The sequence below is a fragment of the Erithacus rubecula genome, assembly GCF_903797595.1.
Source record: "Erithacus rubecula genome assembly, chromosome: 6".
NCBI classification, from domain to species: domain Eukaryota; kingdom Metazoa; phylum Chordata; class Aves; order Passeriformes; family Muscicapidae; genus Erithacus; species Erithacus rubecula.
This window is the reverse complement of record NC_136688.1, coordinates 29,290,534-29,312,502: the sequence shown is the minus strand read 5'-3', so window position 1 is coordinate 29,312,502 and position 21,969 is coordinate 29,290,534. Positions and strand designations below refer to the sequence as shown.

The 21,969-nt window shown below is 36.6% G+C and overlaps 1 protein-coding gene across 19 annotated transcripts in view; it reads left to right on the top strand.

Moving 5' to 3' along the window:
* The window catches only part of GPHN (gephyrin), a 272,258-nt gene that overhangs the window by 98,632 nt on the left and 151,657 nt on the right, over window positions 1-21,969 (top strand). For 17 of the 19 annotated variants that reach the window (XM_079309649.1, XM_079309645.1, XM_079309647.1 and 14 more), the window contains exon 3: window positions 17,404-17,461. In XM_079309649.1, the coding sequence (XP_079165775.1) occupies window positions 17,404-17,461 (58 nt within the window). Of the gene's footprint in view, window positions 1-17,403; window positions 17,462-21,969 lie in introns of those variants that run through there. The other 2 variants (XM_079309642.1, XM_079309646.1) reach the window with 2 other exon arrangements.

The following is a 21,969-nucleotide window of genomic DNA, read 5'->3' as shown; positions in this document are numbered from 1 at the left end:
AGGCCTTCAATGTTGTTCCAGATTCTCAACGACATACTCTTTTTCCAGCTGTTTGACAAGGAATAACAGAACCTTATACTAATTTTATTGATTGTTATTGGCAGCTTTAAACAATCAGAATGATTTAACTGATGAGGTGAGACAAAAAATGTTCAAGATACTGGCATTTGAAAATGCTAATTCCAAAACAAAACCTTTTGATGATTATTTTGGATGCTGATGTAGCAGAAATGATCGATACGGCTACTAGAGTGTCTCAGTCCCAGCAAGGACAAGTTGTAGCCAATGCTGTAGCAGAGGCCATTAAACCAGCTACCAATTTACTTGCCACTGAAATAAGCACAATAAGTCAAAAACAAAAGTCGGGAACTTCAAATATACCAGGTGTGTGTTACTGATGCGGGCCAAAAGGACATTTCAAAAAGACATGCCAAGTATTGGTATGGTGTGACAGGTGTCAAAAAGACAATGACTCTGCAGCTGCCTGTCGGTGTGCAAAAAATGGATTTCAAAGCGTGATGAGCCACCGCGCAAGGACACAAGTAGTCGGCCCAGCACTATACAACAACTTGACCCACCAGTAACCAGAGGGAGCTTGGGAATTGATTTGGCAGCAGCAGTAGATGTTATTCTTATTAATCAAACTGCGCATCAAATTGCAATAGGTATCACTGGACCAGTATATGCCTCAGACAGTGCACTTGGTGCATTATTAATTGGAAGATCTTCTGCTGGACTTGCAGGACTCATCATCCTCCCAGGCGTAATTGATGCTAACTACACTGGAGAGATTCAAGTGTGTACTTCCACATTAGCTCCACTGCTTACTATTTCCAAGGGAATCAGAATTGCTCAATTGATCTTATATTCAAAAATTCCTACAGAAAGAGATGTCTTTGGAACCACACCACAAAGAGGAACGAGAGACTTTGGATCCACTGGAGACACAGTAGTAAATCTAGTACAGCAAATGATAATGAGACCAAAGGTGAAAGTAACCTTACAATTCAGCACAGTTCAAAAACAAGTCACCATTATGCTAGATACAGGAGCTGACATTACTATCATCAGCAGAGAATGCTGGCCCAAAGGTTGGCCTCTTCAACAAGCTGTGGATGCAGTACAAGGTGTAGGAGGTAATTCTATATCATATGGAAGTGTCAATGCCGTACAAATATGATTTCCTGAAGAACAAACAGCCACATTATGCCCATATGCCATGTCTCTAGGACATGGAAATTTGGAAGGTCTAATTGGTAGAGATGTATTAAGCCAGTTAGGAGCAACTCTCACATTGCCTGTGGCTGCTCCATCACATTTTTAACTGTGGCCACTGCTGATCAGCTTCCAACCCCAGAAATGCCATGGAAAACCAATACATCAGTATGGGTTAAGCAGTGGTCTTTATCAAAGGAGTGGCTAAAAATAGCCCATGAATTAGTGAAGGAACAGTTAGAAGCCAAACATACACAACATTCTATTAGTCTGTGGAACACTCTTGTTTTTGTTATTCCTAAAAAATCAGGCAAATGGAGACTGCAACATGATCTCTGAAAAGTGAATGATCAAATGTGGGCCATGGGAGCATTACAACCAGGAATGCCCACCCCCACTATGTTACCACACAATTGGCATCTCTTGATTATTGATCTCAAGGATTGTTTTTTCACCCTACCTTTGCAAAAAGAAGATAGTGTGATTTCCATTCACCTTACCAGCAATAAATAAAGAAAGCCCTTTGCAAAGATATGAATGGGTAGTGCTTTCACGAGGCATAAAAAATTCTCCTACTGTGTGTCAAATGTTTGTTCATTGGGCATTAGAGCCTATTCGTCATAAATTTCCACAGACAATTATTTATCATTATATGGATGATATCCTACTGTGTCAACAAGAACCATTTACTGATGATACTTTACAATATATTATCACTCAGCTGTTGTTGAAAGATTTTCTAGTTGCACCAGAAAAGGTACAGACCCAAATACTCCAATTACTCTTTCTCCAAAACAATGTGATTGCCTTGACAAGCTGAGTCAATGTCTAGTGTCATCTGCAGCAGACCGACAACTGTCAGATTAACCATTAGGTATTCTTATCTGCAACCCTGGTGTTGCTCCATTTGCTATCTTATACCAGTGGCCTGCTTGGCAAAAAGGGAAAGGGAGAAGCCATCCTACAGGAGACCCCACGTGAGATTGTGCCAGGCAGGAGCAATCACAAGAACAACCGTGTGTCCAGTGAAATCAACAAAAAAGCAAGGAGCAACAAAATCAGATAATGATACTGGAATGGATGTTCCCACCACATATGCCACCCATGAGCATTTGGCAAAGAACAGAGTTGTGTTTCTATGGATTTTGGACCGTTATGGGTGCCTAGCTGATGGACCAAGCCAGCTGTGAAGACAGCGGAGAAAACTGTGGAAAGAACTGTGAATACCACCAACTCCAGAGAGCCATCTCCCGGTTAAGGGGTGAAGTTGCCGAAATAGCAGAAATTCCAAGTTTTACCCACATGGATACATACACTGTTACTGAGCAAATCTTCAAAGGACTCCTGGGTGGAACTTGGGAATTGAATCCTATTATATTTAGAAATAGAAATTGTAGATGTAATTGCTGTGCTTTGTGCTTAGCTATTTGCTTGCATTTAATTTGTGGACAATGTGGAATTGTTTTTGATAGAAACAGCGATAGGGTAGTGATAGAGAGAAGCTTGCACAATAATGGCTGTAGTTTAAACTCTGATCAGTTTTTTGGGATGCAAGTGTAATATATGACTGCCCCCCCGAGGAGGTGCGAGTCAGCACATTTGGTGGTCTAGATAAGTTCCATTTGTATAAACATGTGTGGGCCTTGAAAAAAAGCAACTCAACAAATCCAAGCAGCACATAAGACACAACTCGTGGATATAGAATGCTTAAGATGTGGGCAACAATTTACTCCATAATAGGGTTAATCATCCGAATAATGGGATTGCTCACATCAGTGCAAAAGAGACAAAACAAGTGGATTACCCTTGCAAACGTAACTAGACATGATTCTATGTGCTTGACCCTTGCCACACCAGGTGACCCCTTTTGTACTTGTTTAATAGGAGTCCCAGAATGGGAGCCTGCATCCTTTCAAGGGATGGCAGCCAATTAAACAGTACTTAATTCTTCAATCATGATGTAAGAATGCAATCAAACCCTTGTTGGTCTTACATTGGCTCAACTTGATGCATGTTGGCAAACAAAATTCATTGAAAGTCTTAACATCACCATACAAGACTCAGAAGAATTAGACTTATTAGGATCAACTAATACTTCAGGAGGTTGGTTTATATTTGAACCACCTACAGTAGCTCTTGTCAACACAAATCAGAAATGGTGAGCCACTGTAGACCCAGTCAGTGACTTTCCTCGTCAAAGTGAAATCATAGATCAAGTTTATTCGCTAGCTAACTGTACAGGAAAGCCACCAAAGAAATTACCTAAAGGTGCTTTTCTGCTTTGTGGAAATTGGGCGTGGAATGGGATCCCAGTCAGCCCTCATGGTGGTTCTTGTTATATAGGGAAGCTGTTCCACCCAAACTTACACCAATTGATGAACTTAGCAAATCATACTTTAATTATCAAAAAAGATGCAGCATCCGTGAGCTAGATTGCACACAAATAGGGCCTGTTGATATTTGGGGTAGAGGAACAATATGAATAACTTCTGTTTTTACTCCACAAGTAGCTGCTGCAAGAAGTTTAGCACTTCTAAAGCGACTTGCCTGTTGGGTCCGCTCACAACTTAACATTACTTCTCAAATACTGGATGAACTTTCTGCTAATGTTGCTAGTGTTTGTCACACTATTTTGCAAAATAGAGCAGCTATTGATTTTTTGCTATTAACTCAAGGACCTGGATGTGAAGAGTCTGAGGGAATGTGTTGTATGAATCTTTCTGATCACTCTGTGTCAATTTACAGGAAGTTGAGACAATTGCAAGATGATTTACACAATCTAAAAGAGGATGATGATCCAATTGGAAAATGGTTAGCTCCATAGGGCATAACAGGATGGCTAAGATCTTTGGTCGTAGAGAGTGCAAGAATTTTAGTCGTAATATTCATAGGTTTAATCATAATGATCTATGTATTGACTTGTATTTGTAAAGGTTTGGAACATGTTGCAACCAAGGTTTAAATTGTGCACAAAGAAAAAGGGGGAGTTGTAGAGGAAATTATGGCTTAACAAGGACATAATATCCTCATTGAGACTAAAATGGCTGGGAGAATGGTGGCATTGAGCTATCCTTGAATGAAATATATGGGAAAGAGCCATAAAGTAACAACAGTAAGCGGATGGGGAGGTATATTAAAGTAGCAAATATGTAAGTAGATGTGCAGGGAAAGTATAGCAAAGTAGCAAATAGGTAAAAAAGACATGACTAGGCTAGGCTGCTAGACTGCTTGAGCCAAAGGGTGGGGAAGATGCTGTAAAAGCATGTGAAACCAATCAATAAGTAACAAGTCATATGTGGGCAGTGCTTAATAACCAATTGTATGCTTGCTAGATTCACGTGATCATTGTAAAAAACCCTATAAAATATGTATGCTTTAATGCAATTAAGTCAGAGATTCATTCATGCTTATGTGAGGACTCCATGAATACTCAGCTAAGATCTCCTGCTGTCCAGACAAGATTTCTCCCATCAAACATGAAATGAAACTGGCAAATCAAAAAATCGAATATTTGATTTCATGTCAAGGTGTTTATAAAATCTTTCACTAAGGAACTTTGATAAAATTCTATGATGCACAACTGTCATCATTTTAATTGAATTACATATTTAACTGAAAAAAGTTGAAAATTTGTCAAGTAGCTCTTTCCCAATTTCAATGTGGAAGATCTCAAATGGGTATAAATGAGTTATATTTGCTACTAAGAACTATTCCTTTGCATCATTCTCATGTAACAACACACAGTTAATTACACAATAATAACATGCAACATATTTTACATTTAAATTATGTAATTAATGTCATTTGTTAATAGCTTGTGACAGATAAGGACAAGCGAGTACTCTGAGCTGGCTGGTTGTAAGAGAGATGTCTGTAGCACAGTGCTGAGTACAAGCCAACATGCTTCTCCTCTCAGCATGGTTTATTAGTTGTGGCTCAGTGCCACTCTCACTGTGGTACAGAGTTGGCTGTGATCTCATGTGGGATGCTGGTATAGCTCCCTGAAAATAACAAATAGGCCCAAGGTTTTGGTTGGTGGTTTTTTGTTGTTTTTTTTTTTTTTTCCTTCCTTCATCTCCTACATTTAATAGTTCAGTTGTTAATAAAAGCTCTGAGAATTCTGCCAGAAGAGGTAGTAAACATTTTAAAAAACAAGTAGCAAGCTTGCATTATGATGCATCATTCAAGTATCTGTCACTTAAAATTGTTCAGAGTTAGGGTGGCTATTTTAATTTATTGTAAAATAAGAAGACATCTAGTACCTTATACTTTCTTTAATATAATGTAATGCAAAACTGTGTCATTGATTGAACTGCTCTGTGAAAGAGAATTCTCCAATAATATGAAAGCTTTTCTTGAAGTATTTCTGTATTATAGCTACTTTAGCTAATTTTAAAAGAAGGAAAGACTGGAGGAAGGGAGGGAAATGGTTAGAAAACTTTTGTTCTGTGTTTTGCTAATGTATGGATCAGTGCAGTTCTGAGGATGAAACTGAGCTGGAGCAAGAGTAGAAATGCCAATAATGCTTTATGAATTTATCAACGTAAACTCAGTGAGAAATTTAAAAACCTACCTGTGGAGTTTAATGTTGTAATGGCATATGTGGCATGTGTGGAGTCACTGTGCTTCACTGTAAAGATCTGGCCCCTGTGGAGTAAAGATCAGCTGAACTGTGAGCTAATCAATAGATGTGACAGAAAGAGAACCTTGGAATGGACATGATTAGGTATCAGGTACTCAACTTTGACTTTCTTTTATTTGTAAAAGGCTTTCTCCATATTTCATTTAGTCATTAGCAATGGTTTTGTATTCAGTGCGAGTGGATTTTAGACAAATTATTATATAAGACTTACAAAGGTGAATCAGTGAGGGAATGCTTCTACTGAATATTTACTTTTCCTTAAGTAAGATGAAAGAGGATATTCTGGTTTTCATACTAAAATATCTGTAATCTAAGCTTCAGAGCATGAGAAGTCAATTTTTTTTTTAAAGCCATTTATTATAATTATTGTCTCATATATGAAGCCAACTAAATGTGCACCAGATAATCATGTTTCTCAGCTTTGAAAAACACTGCTGAATTTGGAAAATATGCCTTCTTAGTAGCTTAAGGTATAGAGGCACTGCAGCTATGAAATGTATCTTGACACTTATCTAGGGTAACATTTTGCATCAGTGAGCATTTAAAGTCAGGTGATGTGGCTGGAGGAAATAGGAGTTAAAGCATTGACTGCTGTTTTGGAGGAAGAGCATCACTATTTGACCTGACATGTTTTGGATGAAAATATAGCTGACAATATAGTTTATGTTAAAATAACCTAGTAAAATCTACCCATGATATTCTGCTGGAGGGAAGGGAGGGGGAATATTTATAAGATACAAAATCTGGAATTTTATTTTGAGTTGTAAATGATCTCTGGTCCACCAGCTTTCTAGATCCACCTTTTATGTTTTAAAGGAAAGAAGTTCTTCCATTGCTTGACCTGATGGCACTGCCCACCTGTCTCTAAGCTCTTTGATCACAAAGGCAATTCCAAAATAGAGTTAAACTTTGTAAAGCAATTACAGTATGGCATTGCCAGCATAATATGACCTTGCAGTTTAACCACAGGTTAAGGTCCTAAAATATATTGTACTGGCAGTATCTATAGTGATTTTTTCTATCTCTTCTTTAAATGCTCTTTCTTAATGTAATGCTGCAGTTTAGCTCAGTTTCTAAGTTTGGGTATCTCTTAAATTCATTTCAGTATAGACTGGGGTTTTTTTCTGTATTTTCTAACTAGCTTTTTTGGTTTTACTCTCTAAAGAGTGAGGGTTTTTAGTGCTAGTTCTGGAACAAAAAGGCAGGTTTCATAATAATAATTGCTTGTTTGGAGTAAAATAGTAAATTGTGATTGGGCAAAAAAAACCCGCAATTTCTTACAGTGGTTTGTCCATAAAGCATAGCTATGTCTCTACACAAACCTCACATATTTGGGGTTTTTTTTATATCATTATCCATGAGAGTTGTGCATACACTGTGCTGTCCTCGCTGCCAGTTTGCCAGTTGACTTGCCCTAAAGGAAATCTTTGGTTTCCTTCCTGCACTGTGGCTCAGCCAGTGCTGTGGGAAGTATTAGCAATGTTAGTGCTGGTCACCTTAGTCATTTGCCTATTGCTAGTCAAGAATTCAGCCTTTCAGTTAATAAAATGTGGTTCTGGGTGTACAGTCAAAGCAAAATTCATGGAGCTTAATTTTTTCCAAGGTGATTCTGTGATCATAGTTTACACAGCAGCTGTTTCAAATCCCTAGGAACATATCTAAATGGTTTGTGGTACTTGGGTAGGATTGCAGGTTGAGCATTTTTCAAGACTGTTCTCCAGATATGTGGAATTTATTGTTTTTCAGAAAAGGGAGACCAACACAGATATGCTGGCAATTGAAATGTCCCTACTGCTTAATATTTTTGTTGTTAAACCTCTCTGGGGTTCCAGTTTCCAAATACACTGGTTCATGGCAGAGGCTTCTAGACTGAATTTCTGCTTTGAATAAGATACCCTCCTCCTGGCACTTTTGCTATATTTATCTAGACAAATTTCCCAGGTCTTCCTGACATGAAATAAACATGCCAGTGCTCAAGGAAGTTACCTATTTTACAGAAATGTAAGCTCCAGGATTCACCTTATCTGTTTTCACTCCTGTGTTGGGGCAGAAACTGAGGAAGAGATCAAATCTCTCTCTGCCTTATCCATGTTCTTCAGCTCAGGAATTGCAGGAGGCATGTTGAAATTATGGGGCATGTTATGGACACTGTCACCCAAAGGAATGTGATAGTAAGTACTATGATGTTCTCAGTAGCCTTAAAGTCATATTTTCAGGGAGGAATAAAAAGAAAGAAGGGCTTCAGAAGATGGAAACAGAGGGGATTGTTCTATCTATTATTTTTGCTTTTAAGAGAGCATCATACAGAATAGAAGGAAGGAGAATGTAGCTGTTAGTGACTTACAAGATAAATTAAAGCTCTAAGTAAGGAGGAGTAAATAGTTACATTTTGCCAACATTTGTGCAAGCTGTTTAAAAATTAAAAATAGAAATTATTTTTGGGACCTGAATGGGGCAAAAATGTATGAATACATTGAATCAAAGCCTTCATAAGTTGTCCAAGATCCAGCCTCCCATGTTTCTGAATAATGAGTCAGGTTGTAATGTGTTGAGGCATGAATAGTAGAGACAATACATCAAGTGTTTTTAAATTAATCTAGAAAGTTTTTGTTGGCATTTAAATGATCAGATGCAAAGAAAAAGGGAGTGACGACTACAGAAAACAAAAATGAGTTCTAAAAACCCACAGCCAATAATATATTAATAACAAAGAAGTGCTTTTCAGTATCTTGAGTTTGAACCATACAGATATTTTATAAACAGCTGTAAAATATGAATAATGACGACTTCAAAAGTAACTATAAATTATTTGGTATGGAGATAGTTATGTGAGACATGCAATAAAATCTTATTTGCAGCATTGTTAGTAATACTGTTTGTCTATAGAAAGTTCCTTCTAGGTGTGGAAGATTGATCAAATGTGGTGGTGTTTTATTCTTGTGGCTCCATTCAGTGGCTGAACAAATTTTTCTTTTTCCCTTTCCCAGTGCATACATTAAGAAAACTCCCTTTGAGTCAGATCACTATTTTAAACAGAATTTAATTCAGCTATTTAGGCCACATAGGGCAATATGTGTATATATATCTGAACACACTAATGTATGAAGAAAGAAAAAAACTAGCAAATTCTACTTCTGCATGTAACTGTCTGGAGAAATATAGATATAATAAGACTGCCAGTAGTTGTATCCTGGATTGTACTCATACTTAACATCCCTCTGGAATGTGGTGGAGCAAAATAATGTGTTAGAGCTTCCAGAATGTGAAATATGGTGTGAACAAATTTGTTATCCTTTCTGGATGCTACTTGTCTCTGAGACTCCTCTCTCATTCTTGTAACTTTGGTATTATAGGACTAAGTGTTTTAAACAGTTTATTGAAAAGTTCTGGGGGTTGTCCATAAGCCCTGTGATTTAAATTGTAAAGAAAAAATTTGGTCTAGAATCTGGAATGATCAGACCACTCCCACACACTCTCTACATTTTTTTCTTTCCAAGTTTGAATCATCCTGCTCTCACCTTTAATTCTTATTGATTTTTTCTGGAATGAAGATATCTTTCTGGATGTCTTTTTGCCTAATCATAGAAAATACTGTGACTGCACTTTTCAACCTGTGGTCTGCAATTCATTCCAGCCTATTCTTCAGCATCAAGTGTTCCTCTATTGCTGGTCCCATTTTCTGGTTTTATGCATCTTAGCCAAACTTCCTTTCTTTAAAATAAATACTTAATTTTTTTTAACCTTGGCATAAACTGACACATGGACTTTGTGTGTCTAACTATGCTTTATGAGTATGTTCACATGCTCAAGTGTCTAAAATTGGAAGAGAAAATACTCACTAAAGTTATTGGGAAGAAAATTATAGTGTTGTAGTGGAATGTGAGGAGCATTCATTCCATATAAATGGAAAAAGCCTGAAGGGTTCATGGGAAGTGCCATATTTTTAAAATTCATTTCTTGTTGGATAAGTCTGAGGGGAGGTAGACAATGTTAATTTCTATAAAAATTAGCTTTACAGTTTCTACTAGTTATGGGCCAACTCATTCTCATAGGAAAACTCTTGTTAATATTTGATTCAGATGGTCTCTCTTACATTTGGGTAGGAGCAAATAGAGCTCAACTGAAATGATAGGAGTGTCAGCAAAAATAGCTTTATCTTCCTGCATAGGTTTCTGCAAGCTGCTATGGTAATTTACCAGTGAAATATTTCATTTCTAGACAGATCATTGCAATCCTTATCATATTGCCTAAATCCTTTAATTTTCAGTGCCTTCCAAGGTAGACAAAAGGTCGCTCTCCAGCACCCAAAAAATTTTGCTTTCAGTTGAGGTAGGCGAGGATTTTCTGACAGGCAATTGCCATCACTATATATGCAAATGCTCTGTATCTCTCCTAGGTATGTACTTGCTGGAAAAAAAATGCAAATACATTGCCCTACAATGGTATTTCCTATAGACAAAGTAAGAGCAACATATATTATTGTCTTGGCACTTACTGTAAATACTTCTTTTCATATAGTGTTTTAAAAGTCCTCAGTCTACCGACTAAATCCCAACATGGATATTAAATATATGTTTCTTTGTCTAGATGGTGAGAGTTTTACTGGTTTTGTGATAATGATTTTTGTCTGCTTCTGCATATTTTTTCTCTCAGGAAATTTCAAATCTTGCTCATGTTGTTTAATGAGCTGGCTGGTCAAGCATCTGATGCCCCAGTGGGAACTTTCAAAGTCACTGAACACGTTTTTACTTAAATCTAGCTGACATTTCTGTCTGTTTGATTTAATGTATGATTTCCATATTTAGATTACCAATCAGATGGAGCATAGTACAGTCATTCCTCTGCTCTATAAACACACATGCATCCTGCACGGCAGTGGGCTCTTCTGCTGTTGGTCCACATGGCAAGAGTGTTTTTAAATTCTGCTGGCATTTGGGAAGATTTTGTAAGTCAGTTTTAATTATAAATAAAATTTTGAATCTCTAATGAAAATCCTAAGTGCAGAATAAGTCTTCAGTACTTTATTCTCAGACCATTTCAGTTGTTATAATCTGTAGAATTAGCCTATTACAAATGATGAAGTATTTATCAGTTAAATGCTAAAGTCCTAAGAAAAAGCTTGATATAAATATCCATATTGTTTACACTTAATTTCATTTTTTTCAAAAGTATTGAAATATTTGCTATTTGCATGCTTCAGATTCTTGCCACGAAGCATGTAAGTATTGATGATAGGACTTTTGAGCAATCATTAATTAATTTATTTAGTAAAAATCAAAACTTAAATAATTTTATTTCTCATGGAAGCTCGGCATTCCTCCTGATCTTGCAGAGAATGCACCTCACCATGCTGAGATTTGAAAAAAATAAAATTTTAAAATTCTATGTGTTCTTGTCATCTGATTTGTTTGTTGTGGCTGACAGTGCCTGCAAGCTACTGCAAAACTTCTTGGTGATGGTGCCTTCCTGCTCCCCTTGTGTGTCTTTATTAGGCAGTAACAAACTGATGAACATTTTCTAGAGGAGTCACTCCATCTATCAGCTTGTCTCAGGCTGGCAGCAGTGTTACCCCAGCCTGTCATACAGGGCTGTGCCCCATGTGCTGAGGTAAACCAAAGTTGCCCCTTAGAAAACTACACTCAGCTCTGAACTCACGTGGGTCTGGATAGCTACACAGAGCTATCCAGATTTTAGATTCATATACTTCATAACAGTTGCAGCTTTCTTCCCCAAAATCAAGTCAGATTAATTCTGCTGGAAGGGAAGAGTGGCTCCTGCTCCTGTGCCAGGTCCTGTGCCAAATGACCTACGTGTGACCTCATCCCTAGTTTCTGATATATGTTGAGGACAAAGACCCTCGTTCTATTTTTTTCTAATATTAGATTGTTGAGGTGATAATATTTTTCTGCCAGAAGTGTCTGAAAAATCTTCTGATTGTCTTGCTTTGCATATAATAAAATTTTTAAAAAGAGAAAACAAAACAACAAACTGACTTTGAATGGTGAAAGAGAAAAATAGCATGGCTTTCCTCCTTAAAAATAATGTTTTCATGTAGTTTTTGCTTTTCTTGGGCAAAAAAAAAAAAAGCCTGAAAGCAGCAGAAAATGGGGCATACTTGTTACCCTTAAAACAGTGATATGGTAGGGAATAAAAATTTTGGGGTTAATCCCCTCCCCTTCTTTTTTATTGTGTGTGCAAAGAATCTTTGGGACATAATGAAGCAGAGGGAGAATCCTGTAAATTTGATGTCTTCATCTCAGAGCTATTCATGAGAGACATGAACTGACAGAGGGCATGCTTGCAATAATTTGATTTCTGTGATGTTTTTCCACACAGCATGTTGAAGTTAGCCTAAGACTGGGGGAGGAGGGAAGCAAGTTTTCAAGGATCTAATTACTGAATTCAATAAAATAACAGTAGTAATAGTAGCAATAATAATAATACTACCCAAAAAAGATACACTACAGGTTTATTGTATCTTCATCACATAATTTTATACCTTGGAGTAAGTGAAGCTGTGACAGGATCCTCTTTGGGAGCTGTTTTGCAGGGTTCAGTGCTGGCGTTCAGCCAGTGATAGGAGCTGCAGCCCAGCTTGCTGTCGCTGCCAGTGTTCTGCTGTGTAGGAAGGGAGCCCAGAATAGCAGCCTTCTTACTACCTCCCTCAGGGTGCTTCAACAATTTCTCAAAGGTCAGTGGAAACTAGCTATCAATTAAAGGAGCTCTGTCTGCTTTTAATGCATCTTACAGGTAGTGGAGAGAAATAAAGCTTTCAAGTGCTTTCAAATCCTGCTACCTCTTTCCTTGGAATACTTGTGAGGATGTGAGGATCCAAGGCCAGTTGATTTGTTGATATCATGAGGGTCAGCATCAAGGTAGTCCAGACAAATAGGCTAAGAATGCTGGCTTGGTCAGTTTGCTCTGGCAGAAGTATTGTAGAAGTATTTGTTCAGTAGCCTGTGATAAAATGAGCATGCCTATAGAATTAGAAATAGCCAGTCTGGCTCCCAGTCATTTGATCTGCTCCCAAGAACTCTCTTAAATAATCTGCTTAGTTTATAAATCAGTCAAAAGACAGAATATTGTGATGGCAGGTAACAAATATATTTGTGAGAAGGATCTGGACAAAAAATGCCAAGTGGGGGATTTTTAAGTTTTGCTTTCATTAAAAGATGAAGGAGAGTTTCTTTGAGAGGCTTAGTGACAACTTGATATTGTTTAGACAGTGATCTATCTGAAGAAAGATTAATGTTAATTAAAGTGGCATTGGAGAAATTCAGCAGATGACAGCAGCCAAGCTGGCTACAAGCTATTTTTAGAAAATTTACTTCATTGCCTTTGGTATGACTCATTTATTAAGTTAACAGATGAATCAATAGCTCAGCTTCTCATGGCAGTCTCTTAACATAGAGCTGTATATAAAGATTGTGTTCATATCTTTGGTCAGAATTCAAATTATAAAAGCTGACCTGTCTGGATTCAGTCCAAGCACACGAGTGTCTTGCACAAAATGGGCTGTGCAATAATACTCCAGTGAGTCCTTCCCAACATGGGGGTATAGAGAGTGGCACAGGGGAAAATCAGCCACAAGTCCAACTTGCACTATTTGGGAAGTAACACAAATAGCAAATAGGTCAGCTTGTTAAAATAATGTAACAGAGTAATTTATTTCTCTTTTAGTTTTGTCATGAGCTTATTTTTCATTGAGCTGTGGTTCATTGTTTCTTGCCTTCATTTGAGCACAGTTCTTCTTGGTTTTCAACTTTCCTTAACTTGGATATAGTTTTTTCTTTTCCATGATGTTCTGCTTTAATTTGTGAAATAGTAAAGCATCCATCTGTTCCAATACAACTGTGTTGGCCTTAGTTCAGTTTATTTCCTGTATTTTGCTAATTTTTTAGGTTGCTATAGAAACCTTGTTGTTCTCCTGAATCCTTTTTGTGGACTTTTGTGAACCCAGTCTGAAAAGATAGAAAAGATGCTACATTTTTCTTAGTTTTTAAATCTTTGTTAAAATAATTATATTTATTATTTCATGATTGTTTTTCTGGAATTTCTATCTTATCTTTTCTGATCCTTGCCTCAAAGGCCTTCACCAGTTTAGCCCAGTGTAAGATGTGGTTTTTCATTATTATTGTGTCAACTCTTATTTTTACATCTAAGAATAATTTCATTTCTCTTTTGCAAAAGAGATTAGAGAATTGGGCTGTCTGTATTACATTCAAGGTATGATACAGAGCTGATAAGACTAGTTTCTATCAAAATTTGAGTATAAATTCTAGTATGTTTGAGATTATCTCTTGCATATACAAGTCAAACATTAAAGGTAACTAGTATTTAAAATAATTTCACTGTTCTATAATGTGGCTTGCTATAGTGTGAAAATACTGCAGTTTGGGAGAGAAAGACTTTGCACATTAGGTTTTCTGGATGAAGTTTGGGACCACCATTTCAGTGTACTGGAAGTAGCTGGCTGTGTATTTAGCTTTGCTCTTGGGTAGGTGTGTATTATCAGGGAGAAAATGCCATTTCTACTGGAGCATGATGGATGTTGTCATTCAAATGGAGAGCAGTATAATAAAATCTGTAAAAAAAGTAAAATATGTGAAAGATGATGAATGATTCCACACAAAATTTGTGCCCCTAGTGACCTGAATTCTGGCCTTCTACCATATTCTTTGCTGCATTATATTTTAGCATACAAAGCCCATTGTAGTTAATGTATACTCAGGTTAGCTGGTTCTTTGCTCCTTTGATTGCAGTTACTTCTTGAAACATTGTGATTAAGAATGGTGCTGTAAAATATTCTAAAAATAAAACAACCTACAGAGACAGATTTTTCACAACTAAGTGAAAAAATTCACCGTGTGCAAGCCCCTGTTATAGCCTGTGTATTATCCTATAGCTGAAATCTCCTGTGTATAATTGTCTGGTCTCCATTCTTTCAGATGTCCATAATCAAATCAAGGAATTGCACAATGGCAAGCCAGCTTCCAGACAAGCCACAGTTGATGGTTACACTTAAGTGTAATTCAGAGGAACACTTGAAATATAAAGTTTTCCTCAAGTTGGACATATCCATTATTGCATTGATTTTCAATTTGCTTGATTTTGCTGGTGTTTCTTAGCAATCATCACAATGGGTTTTTTTCCTGTTACTTATGTGTGTGATTTTGTCCAGTCCCTTACACTTCAGGCTTAACTGACTGTAGGAGATTTGTAATAGTGATGTGGCTGTGTTAACTACATCCTCCCAGTGTGTGTGATGCCTTTAAACTTCTGTGAAACTCACGGCCAAATCTTATATATAAAGTCAAATGTCTTTTTTATGACCTTCACCAATTAAATCTGATATTATGATCTGATGTGGTGGATCTTTCAGAGGTTATAAGATTGAAATCTGACATTCTGAAATGAAGAAAGTATAAACTTCCTTAAAAACTTCATTTCGAATCTGAGACATTGATAAAATTGTGTGTTAATGTTCTCTGATTCTCTTCTAGCTTCAAATTTGTTATTGTTTATGTTTGTAGACTGGATTTCTAAGATAAAGATGTCAGTGTAGGATTGTAAACGGATTAAGAGATATGTGAGTTGGAGCTATCAGTGCAAAATTGTTTATTTAATCAGTGACATAATTTTTAATATGTCTCTCAAAAATATGGAAATGTGGTAGCTGACGTTTTACTTTTTAAGAGTGGTACCATTTGAGCTGCAACTTGGCAGATTCAGAGTGTGTTAAACTCTTAACACAAAGCTTTGCAGAACTATTTGTGTAGCAATGCAAATTAATGGTGTAAGCAAGTCAGATGAGTTTACTGAGTCAATTATTTTAATTTTTCTTCTGACATTCCAAGAAAGTGCTTAATAGTTGTGCCAAGTGTGGCCAATAAAGAAATCTTCCAGGTGGCATTCCATGTGGCTGGACTGCTGGCAGCAGAGGTTCTGTATTCTCCTTCTGCTAGAGGGTAGAAAGACAACGATTTTGGAGGTAATCCAAAGGGCAGGCAGGAACTGATCTCAAAGAAGTACATAAAAGTTTCTTTCTTGCAGGCCTTATTGCAGTGGCCATAGGACTGGTCAGGTGCAACGTTAATGTGGCATCTGAGCCATTGCTCATCATGGTTTGAGGAAGTGATCCTTTGTCATGATGCTAAAGCCATTTTTTGGTACCTATTCCTAGAAACACCAGTTGAAGAAAAGTAATGAAAAATAAAAGCTCGTTTGTACTTGCACTAGTAAAAAAAAGTTTCAGTTCTCTACAGCTTTTAGCTGACTTAATGAATGGCAGCAATGGAAATTTCAGAGAAAATGGGAGAGAGCAACTGCTGCAGTCTCTGTCCATGATGAATTTGGATGCTGTATTATCTGAGCCCTGTCTCTACCTCAGAAGTCATTGCTGATGTTATCTGGAGCAGTGATGGACTTCAGATTTCTCTGATTCAGACTTCATCCTCTGTGTAAAACCTTCTAACAGTTCATTTACAGGAGAGATATGGAAAGGCAGAACTTACCTGGAAAATTTTAATGTATTTTCTGCGTTATTTTCTTCTTCCATTTTTCACTTGACTAAACAATGTTTATAATAATTTCAAGATATGAGAAAATACGTCTGCGTAGAAATGCTGACAATTGGAAAGAAAAATCCCAATAATAGGGAGATAATTCAAATGCACATTTGATAGGTATCTACTGGTTTACAAAAATAGTTTCTTATGTGACTTCCATTTTTGTAGGATCCAGAAAATAAATACTATTGCTGTGTAGAGGCAGCAGGAGGTCATTAGTGCACTTATATTTTTAGGTCTGAATTGTCACTATCAATGAAACTTCTTCATGAAATAAAAGCAGCCATGTCTGTATGTCTCTGGGGAAAATGTAATATTAACCACCATTTATAGTGCATGCTATTCATGCATCTTCAGTATGTAAACTATTTTTACCAGGATTTTTGTAGGATTTAAAAAAGTAATTTCAGTGAGTTCCGTGAAGAACAAATCCCTCTATTTTTAGTGTGTCAGTGCCAGCTATTGCCTATCACCCACGTTTTATTACCAATCATTAACCACAGAGATTTTTCAAACATGGAGACCATACAGTTTGTGTGATTTGTGATGTCTGTACATGCACATTTAATTTCAAAATTTTAATTTATAGAATTGTATTTGGATGCATTTCAGACTGTGTAGCAGCATAGTGAAATGCTCAGCACAAAGCACATGAGGCTTCAAATATTTAAACCCATCCATTTGCCTTAGATATTCAAAAGGAAATCATAGAATATGATTGATTGCCATTAATATAAAAAATACCATCCTGATGATGGCAATTCTGCTTGGCTGACTTAATGGTTAAGGTGATGGACACTTTGTTTCTAGTACTTATGTTAGTCATGTAAGATTGTTCATTGCTTTTGATTTGGGACTTTAGTGGGTTTTACCTCTAAACTGGTAGAAGGCATATTGTGTTTTGGAACAAGTAATGAGACTATTAACATACTGTATTTTCTGTTACTGTTTTTGAGAACATCTTTCTTCTGATTTCAGGTTGGGTGGGACTATATCTGCATACAAGATAGTGCCAGACGAAATAGAAGAAATCAAGGTACAGTATTACTGCTTTTCAACACTGAATTTCTTTGTTTGGAAAATTACAGAAATGTTACATTAAAAAGCCATGTTATTTCTTGCTTTGAAGTATATCATAGGGGAGAGAGGAAAGTGTCTCAAGTAAAATTATTTATGCATTTAAAATAGAATTTTAGTTACTTTTGCAAATACAGTTTGCCTTCAGTTTAAGCTGACTTCAGTAGGATTTGTTTGATGCCAGATTTACTTATTGATACCTATTTCTGTTTTGCTACCTGAAGACACATGGAGTACTATGATGAATGCTGAGTTATATTTTCATAACAAAAAATACATACAGTGTCCTTCTGCTTTTGAGATCAAAAGCACATCCATATTTTTCAGTATTGTCTGTCTAAAGAAGGGGATAGTATGATGTAAAATGTCATTATAAGCTCTTAGATTTTGAATAGTGGTAACAATAAATACTGAAGTTTCATTCAAAGTAATGTGCATTGTAATAAAACTCACTTTAGCCAAGTCCACCACTGAAACTTATTTTAGCAAATTGTGTCAGTTTTGTTTTTCAGTGGAGTGAAAGATGGGTTCTGGGGGAGGTTTGGCCTGGATCTGATGGCACAGTTTGTGTAGCTGATTCTTTATTTGATTGTTAGTAGGTCAGTCTGACATGTAGCTTGCTCACTGTGATTGCTTAACCTGCTGTGCTGTTTTACATACTCATTTTCAGCCATGCAAAGAGAATTAAGAATAGTTCTAAAATCTTGTGAAGGGAAATGACTGTATAATATCTGATGTAGACATGACTTTGCAGTGTGCAAATGGTGAGAATTTATTCCTCTTCAGTTAGTATCAAACCCACTGCAAGCAAGTCACTGCACAGTGACTGCCTATATCTGCATCAGTCAAAGTTATCACACCATCATGATCAAAATTTATTTTTGTCATCTAAGATTAATGGACTACTCTGTCCTGAATTTTATCCTGATTTATTACTGAATAGATCCAGTATTCAGACTTTGGTCTCAGAATAATAGAAACAAAGAAGGCTTTCAGAATTTAATAGTGGTATTTTCATGATGCTCAGAGAACTGCTCCAAAACTATTTTAAAAAATTACAAAAACCCTAAACCACAATCTTTTTAATATAAGAAAACCAATACCACAGATATTTTGTTAACATTAAAAGTGAAGAAAGCTGGTATTTCTAGCTTCATCGTGCTAAACTGAGTTCAGTGAACAAAGAAAAATGGAATGTTGGGAGATAAGAAATAATTTTGATTTTAGAAACTTACTGCAAGATTAGTAGTCACAGGAATTTGTCACCTTCTTGGGAGAACAGTTCTGAATGTTCATCTTTTTCTTATTTAGCTGGTGTTTCAGTGCTTGAGATCCTAGGACACATCAAAGGATGGGTAACTCATTAGACTCTGTTGTGCCAAGATCTAAGTGTGGCAGAAGACTTTATTGTTTGAAGTCAGAGCTATTTCAAGTGTTTGGGAAAAATCCCTTCCTTTACTTATCTCTGGTAGCTGTCCTGTCTTGTTCAGGTAATGGAGTTTTTAGGTGTATTGGAAGTCTGGCCACTTCTCACACCCTAAATGATTGAATTTTTCAAGCTGCAATACATGTTATTTATATTAAACAAGGCACTGCTGGAAGATGACAAGACAGACAAATACATATTGGATATCAAAAAGTGTTATTTTGTACATACATATTCTGAATGGCAGCTGGTAAACAGTGAGATGGAGTGTCCTTGGATGAAATGTAGGAGGTTGTTTTAACATCTGGAAGGATCTCCAATCTAATTGGAGTAGAAAAAGGAGAGAGGAGTAAATAGAAGGCAAATTAGCTTACTGGAGTATTGCTTCTAGAGTGGATAGAATCTTGTTCTATGCACCTTAATTCAGCAATTTTTGCCTTACAACTCTCTCTCCCCTATTTAAACATGAAATATTAAGGCGGCTAATTTGATTAAACATGCAAAAATAATGGCTTCACTTTTAAAATCTGATTTAACTTTACTGATTGTTGAATATATTTATGCGAGTTGTGTTTTCATGTTTTCTGATAGTCCTTAAAAGTAAACTGCTTTCATAAATGGCAAAGGAGATACTTCATCAGACAGTGCAATAATTACTATGACAAATAAATAAGTCTTGTAGCATTTACCTGTATTCTACAAAAGGTGGTAAATTAAGCTCTTTTGCAGCTCAGAATAACTTATGAGGAAAACCAATATATTGATTTTATTAATTCTTGTAGTTACACCTTAGGTAGAGCACCATTGTAGGCATATGAATGAGGAGTGCTTAGGGCAGAAGTGATAATGTGTACCCTAATTAGTCTTATGCACCACACCAAGGTCAGGAAGGATTGTGTGGAATCAATCACCACTACAGTTCCACAGCATCTGTATCAGTCTGAAATGAAGTGCCATGAAACCTACCTTCCCTGGATTTTTGTCGTAGGAGATGAGGTTCCCAAAATGAGAACACTCAACAGGTAGCCTTACCTAGATGCCATCACAGGTTTCCCCTCGTAAAACTGTTCTGGAAGGTAAATATGTCTTATATCACATGATCTTCTTCAATAAAAGAAGCTTTCAGAGAATGCATAAATGGATGTGTACTATCATCTGCATTCCTGTCATTCCTCTACACCAGTTAAAGCAATGTCACTTCATTTTCAGTACCTGCTGGTTTTAAAATACTTCCAGATCTGATAAACAGTAAATATAGAAACTGTAGCACTTTGAGGAAGTGTCATTGTTTCAACTTTCTCTAGACTTCTATTCTTATCAGAATATTCATCCTGTAAGCAAGAAGCTTTTCATACTACCTAAAAAGCATTGCCAGATTTCAGCCTTGTTCCCAGCCCACTGTAATAGTATGGGCCTAAAGGAGAGTTCTTCCAAGCCAAATGATTTCATGTACATAGGGCTTGGAAAGCCTATCAGGCAACGCTGGTTTGGATGAACAAAATGGAGGTTGTCTCAAGAATTAAGATAAATTTATGACTATTACAGATTAGGGAAAGTGTTGGGTTTTTTATGTGCTTTCATATATACTTTTCATATGGACATATGCATGCATCTCATCTCAAGACCAGAAATTGATTTTGTGGCAGGTCCTTAATTCATGAAAGTAATATGCATAAGAAAGACATTGCCAGAACATTTCATTCCAATAATATTTGTGGCATGAGACAGATATTCCAGTGTAGAGAGTGAAGTTAAGTGGTTGCCTCCTGTGGTAGTTAGTTTTAAAAAATCTTGTTAGAAATATTTTGTTATGCTGGTTGTAAATTTAGATGTAAAGCAGTTCTGGAGCAAAATAGGAGAGGTTTTTAAATTCTGTAAACCACCCTTTAACAGAGACACACTTTATGCTCCTCAAGGAGCGTTTATAATTCTTCTTTAGATGCTCTTCAAATGAAAATATATGCAAAAATATTAAAGGTTGCATTTAAGACTACAGACATTTCCCCCTGAATAATGGTAGAATAGCTCTCTTTTTTTCTTTAGGAGTATGTATTAACTTAATATATGAAAAATTTTATCCACAGCTGAAACACATTCTTCTCAGATTGCCTTCAGTCTTTGAGAAAGTAGACTCCAGTGAAAATGATCCAAGAGTAGAAAATTATAAAAACTGAGGGAGAGTGAAGTAGCCAGAAAGAAAATGGTGAGCACTGTGTCTCCTGAAGAGGTCAGTTGCCCTAGATGACTTAGGAAATCAAAAGATTTTAACTTTTCCACTCAGTCATTTTTAAGAACACCTTAGGCACAAAGGAAGTTGATTTCAGTGTCAGCAAGATGTATTTGAGAGAAAAGCTGAACTCCCTGCCATCAAAAATATTTTACTTTGATATCACTACAATTAAAATCAGTCTATTCCAAGACTTTCTTGGAAATCATTTGGTTTGCTGACTTTGTGGTGTCATATACCTACATAATGCTGTATCTCAGAATCCTTTTTGTCTGCTGGTAAGAGTAGCTGGTGAAACTCATTGCAAACTTTGTGAGCAGCCAAGAGATGCTGGCCTTGATCGTTCAAAGCATTTTCGTATTTATCAACATGCGGTAAAAATAAGTAACAATTTGTCAGCAAGTGCCAGTTTGTAGTCTCATATTTTAAAAAAACAACAAAAGAAAGGTGCTTATAACTACTGTGGTGGATAGTCCACAAGAACAGGGTTGTGGCTGAAAATACTTAGATGTCACAAAACTGGTTTTGTGTCTCCATACCAGAGAGCGGGACAGTATTTAAATATCTTGCATCTTCTGCAGAATCAACCTTGCTTTACATGAACAAGGAGGTTCTGTCATCTTTGTTTTGCACAGGAGTTTATGGTTTACTTCATCACTGTATGGATGTTCACCTGCAAGTGATCAGCACTGGCCAAGGATCTTCACAAAAAGTTTCCCCAAGGTTTATGATGGGAGTTATCAGAATTTGATGATAATACTTGAGATTATTGCTCCTTTATCTGTTTGGATCCAGCACAAATGAAAAGGTTTGC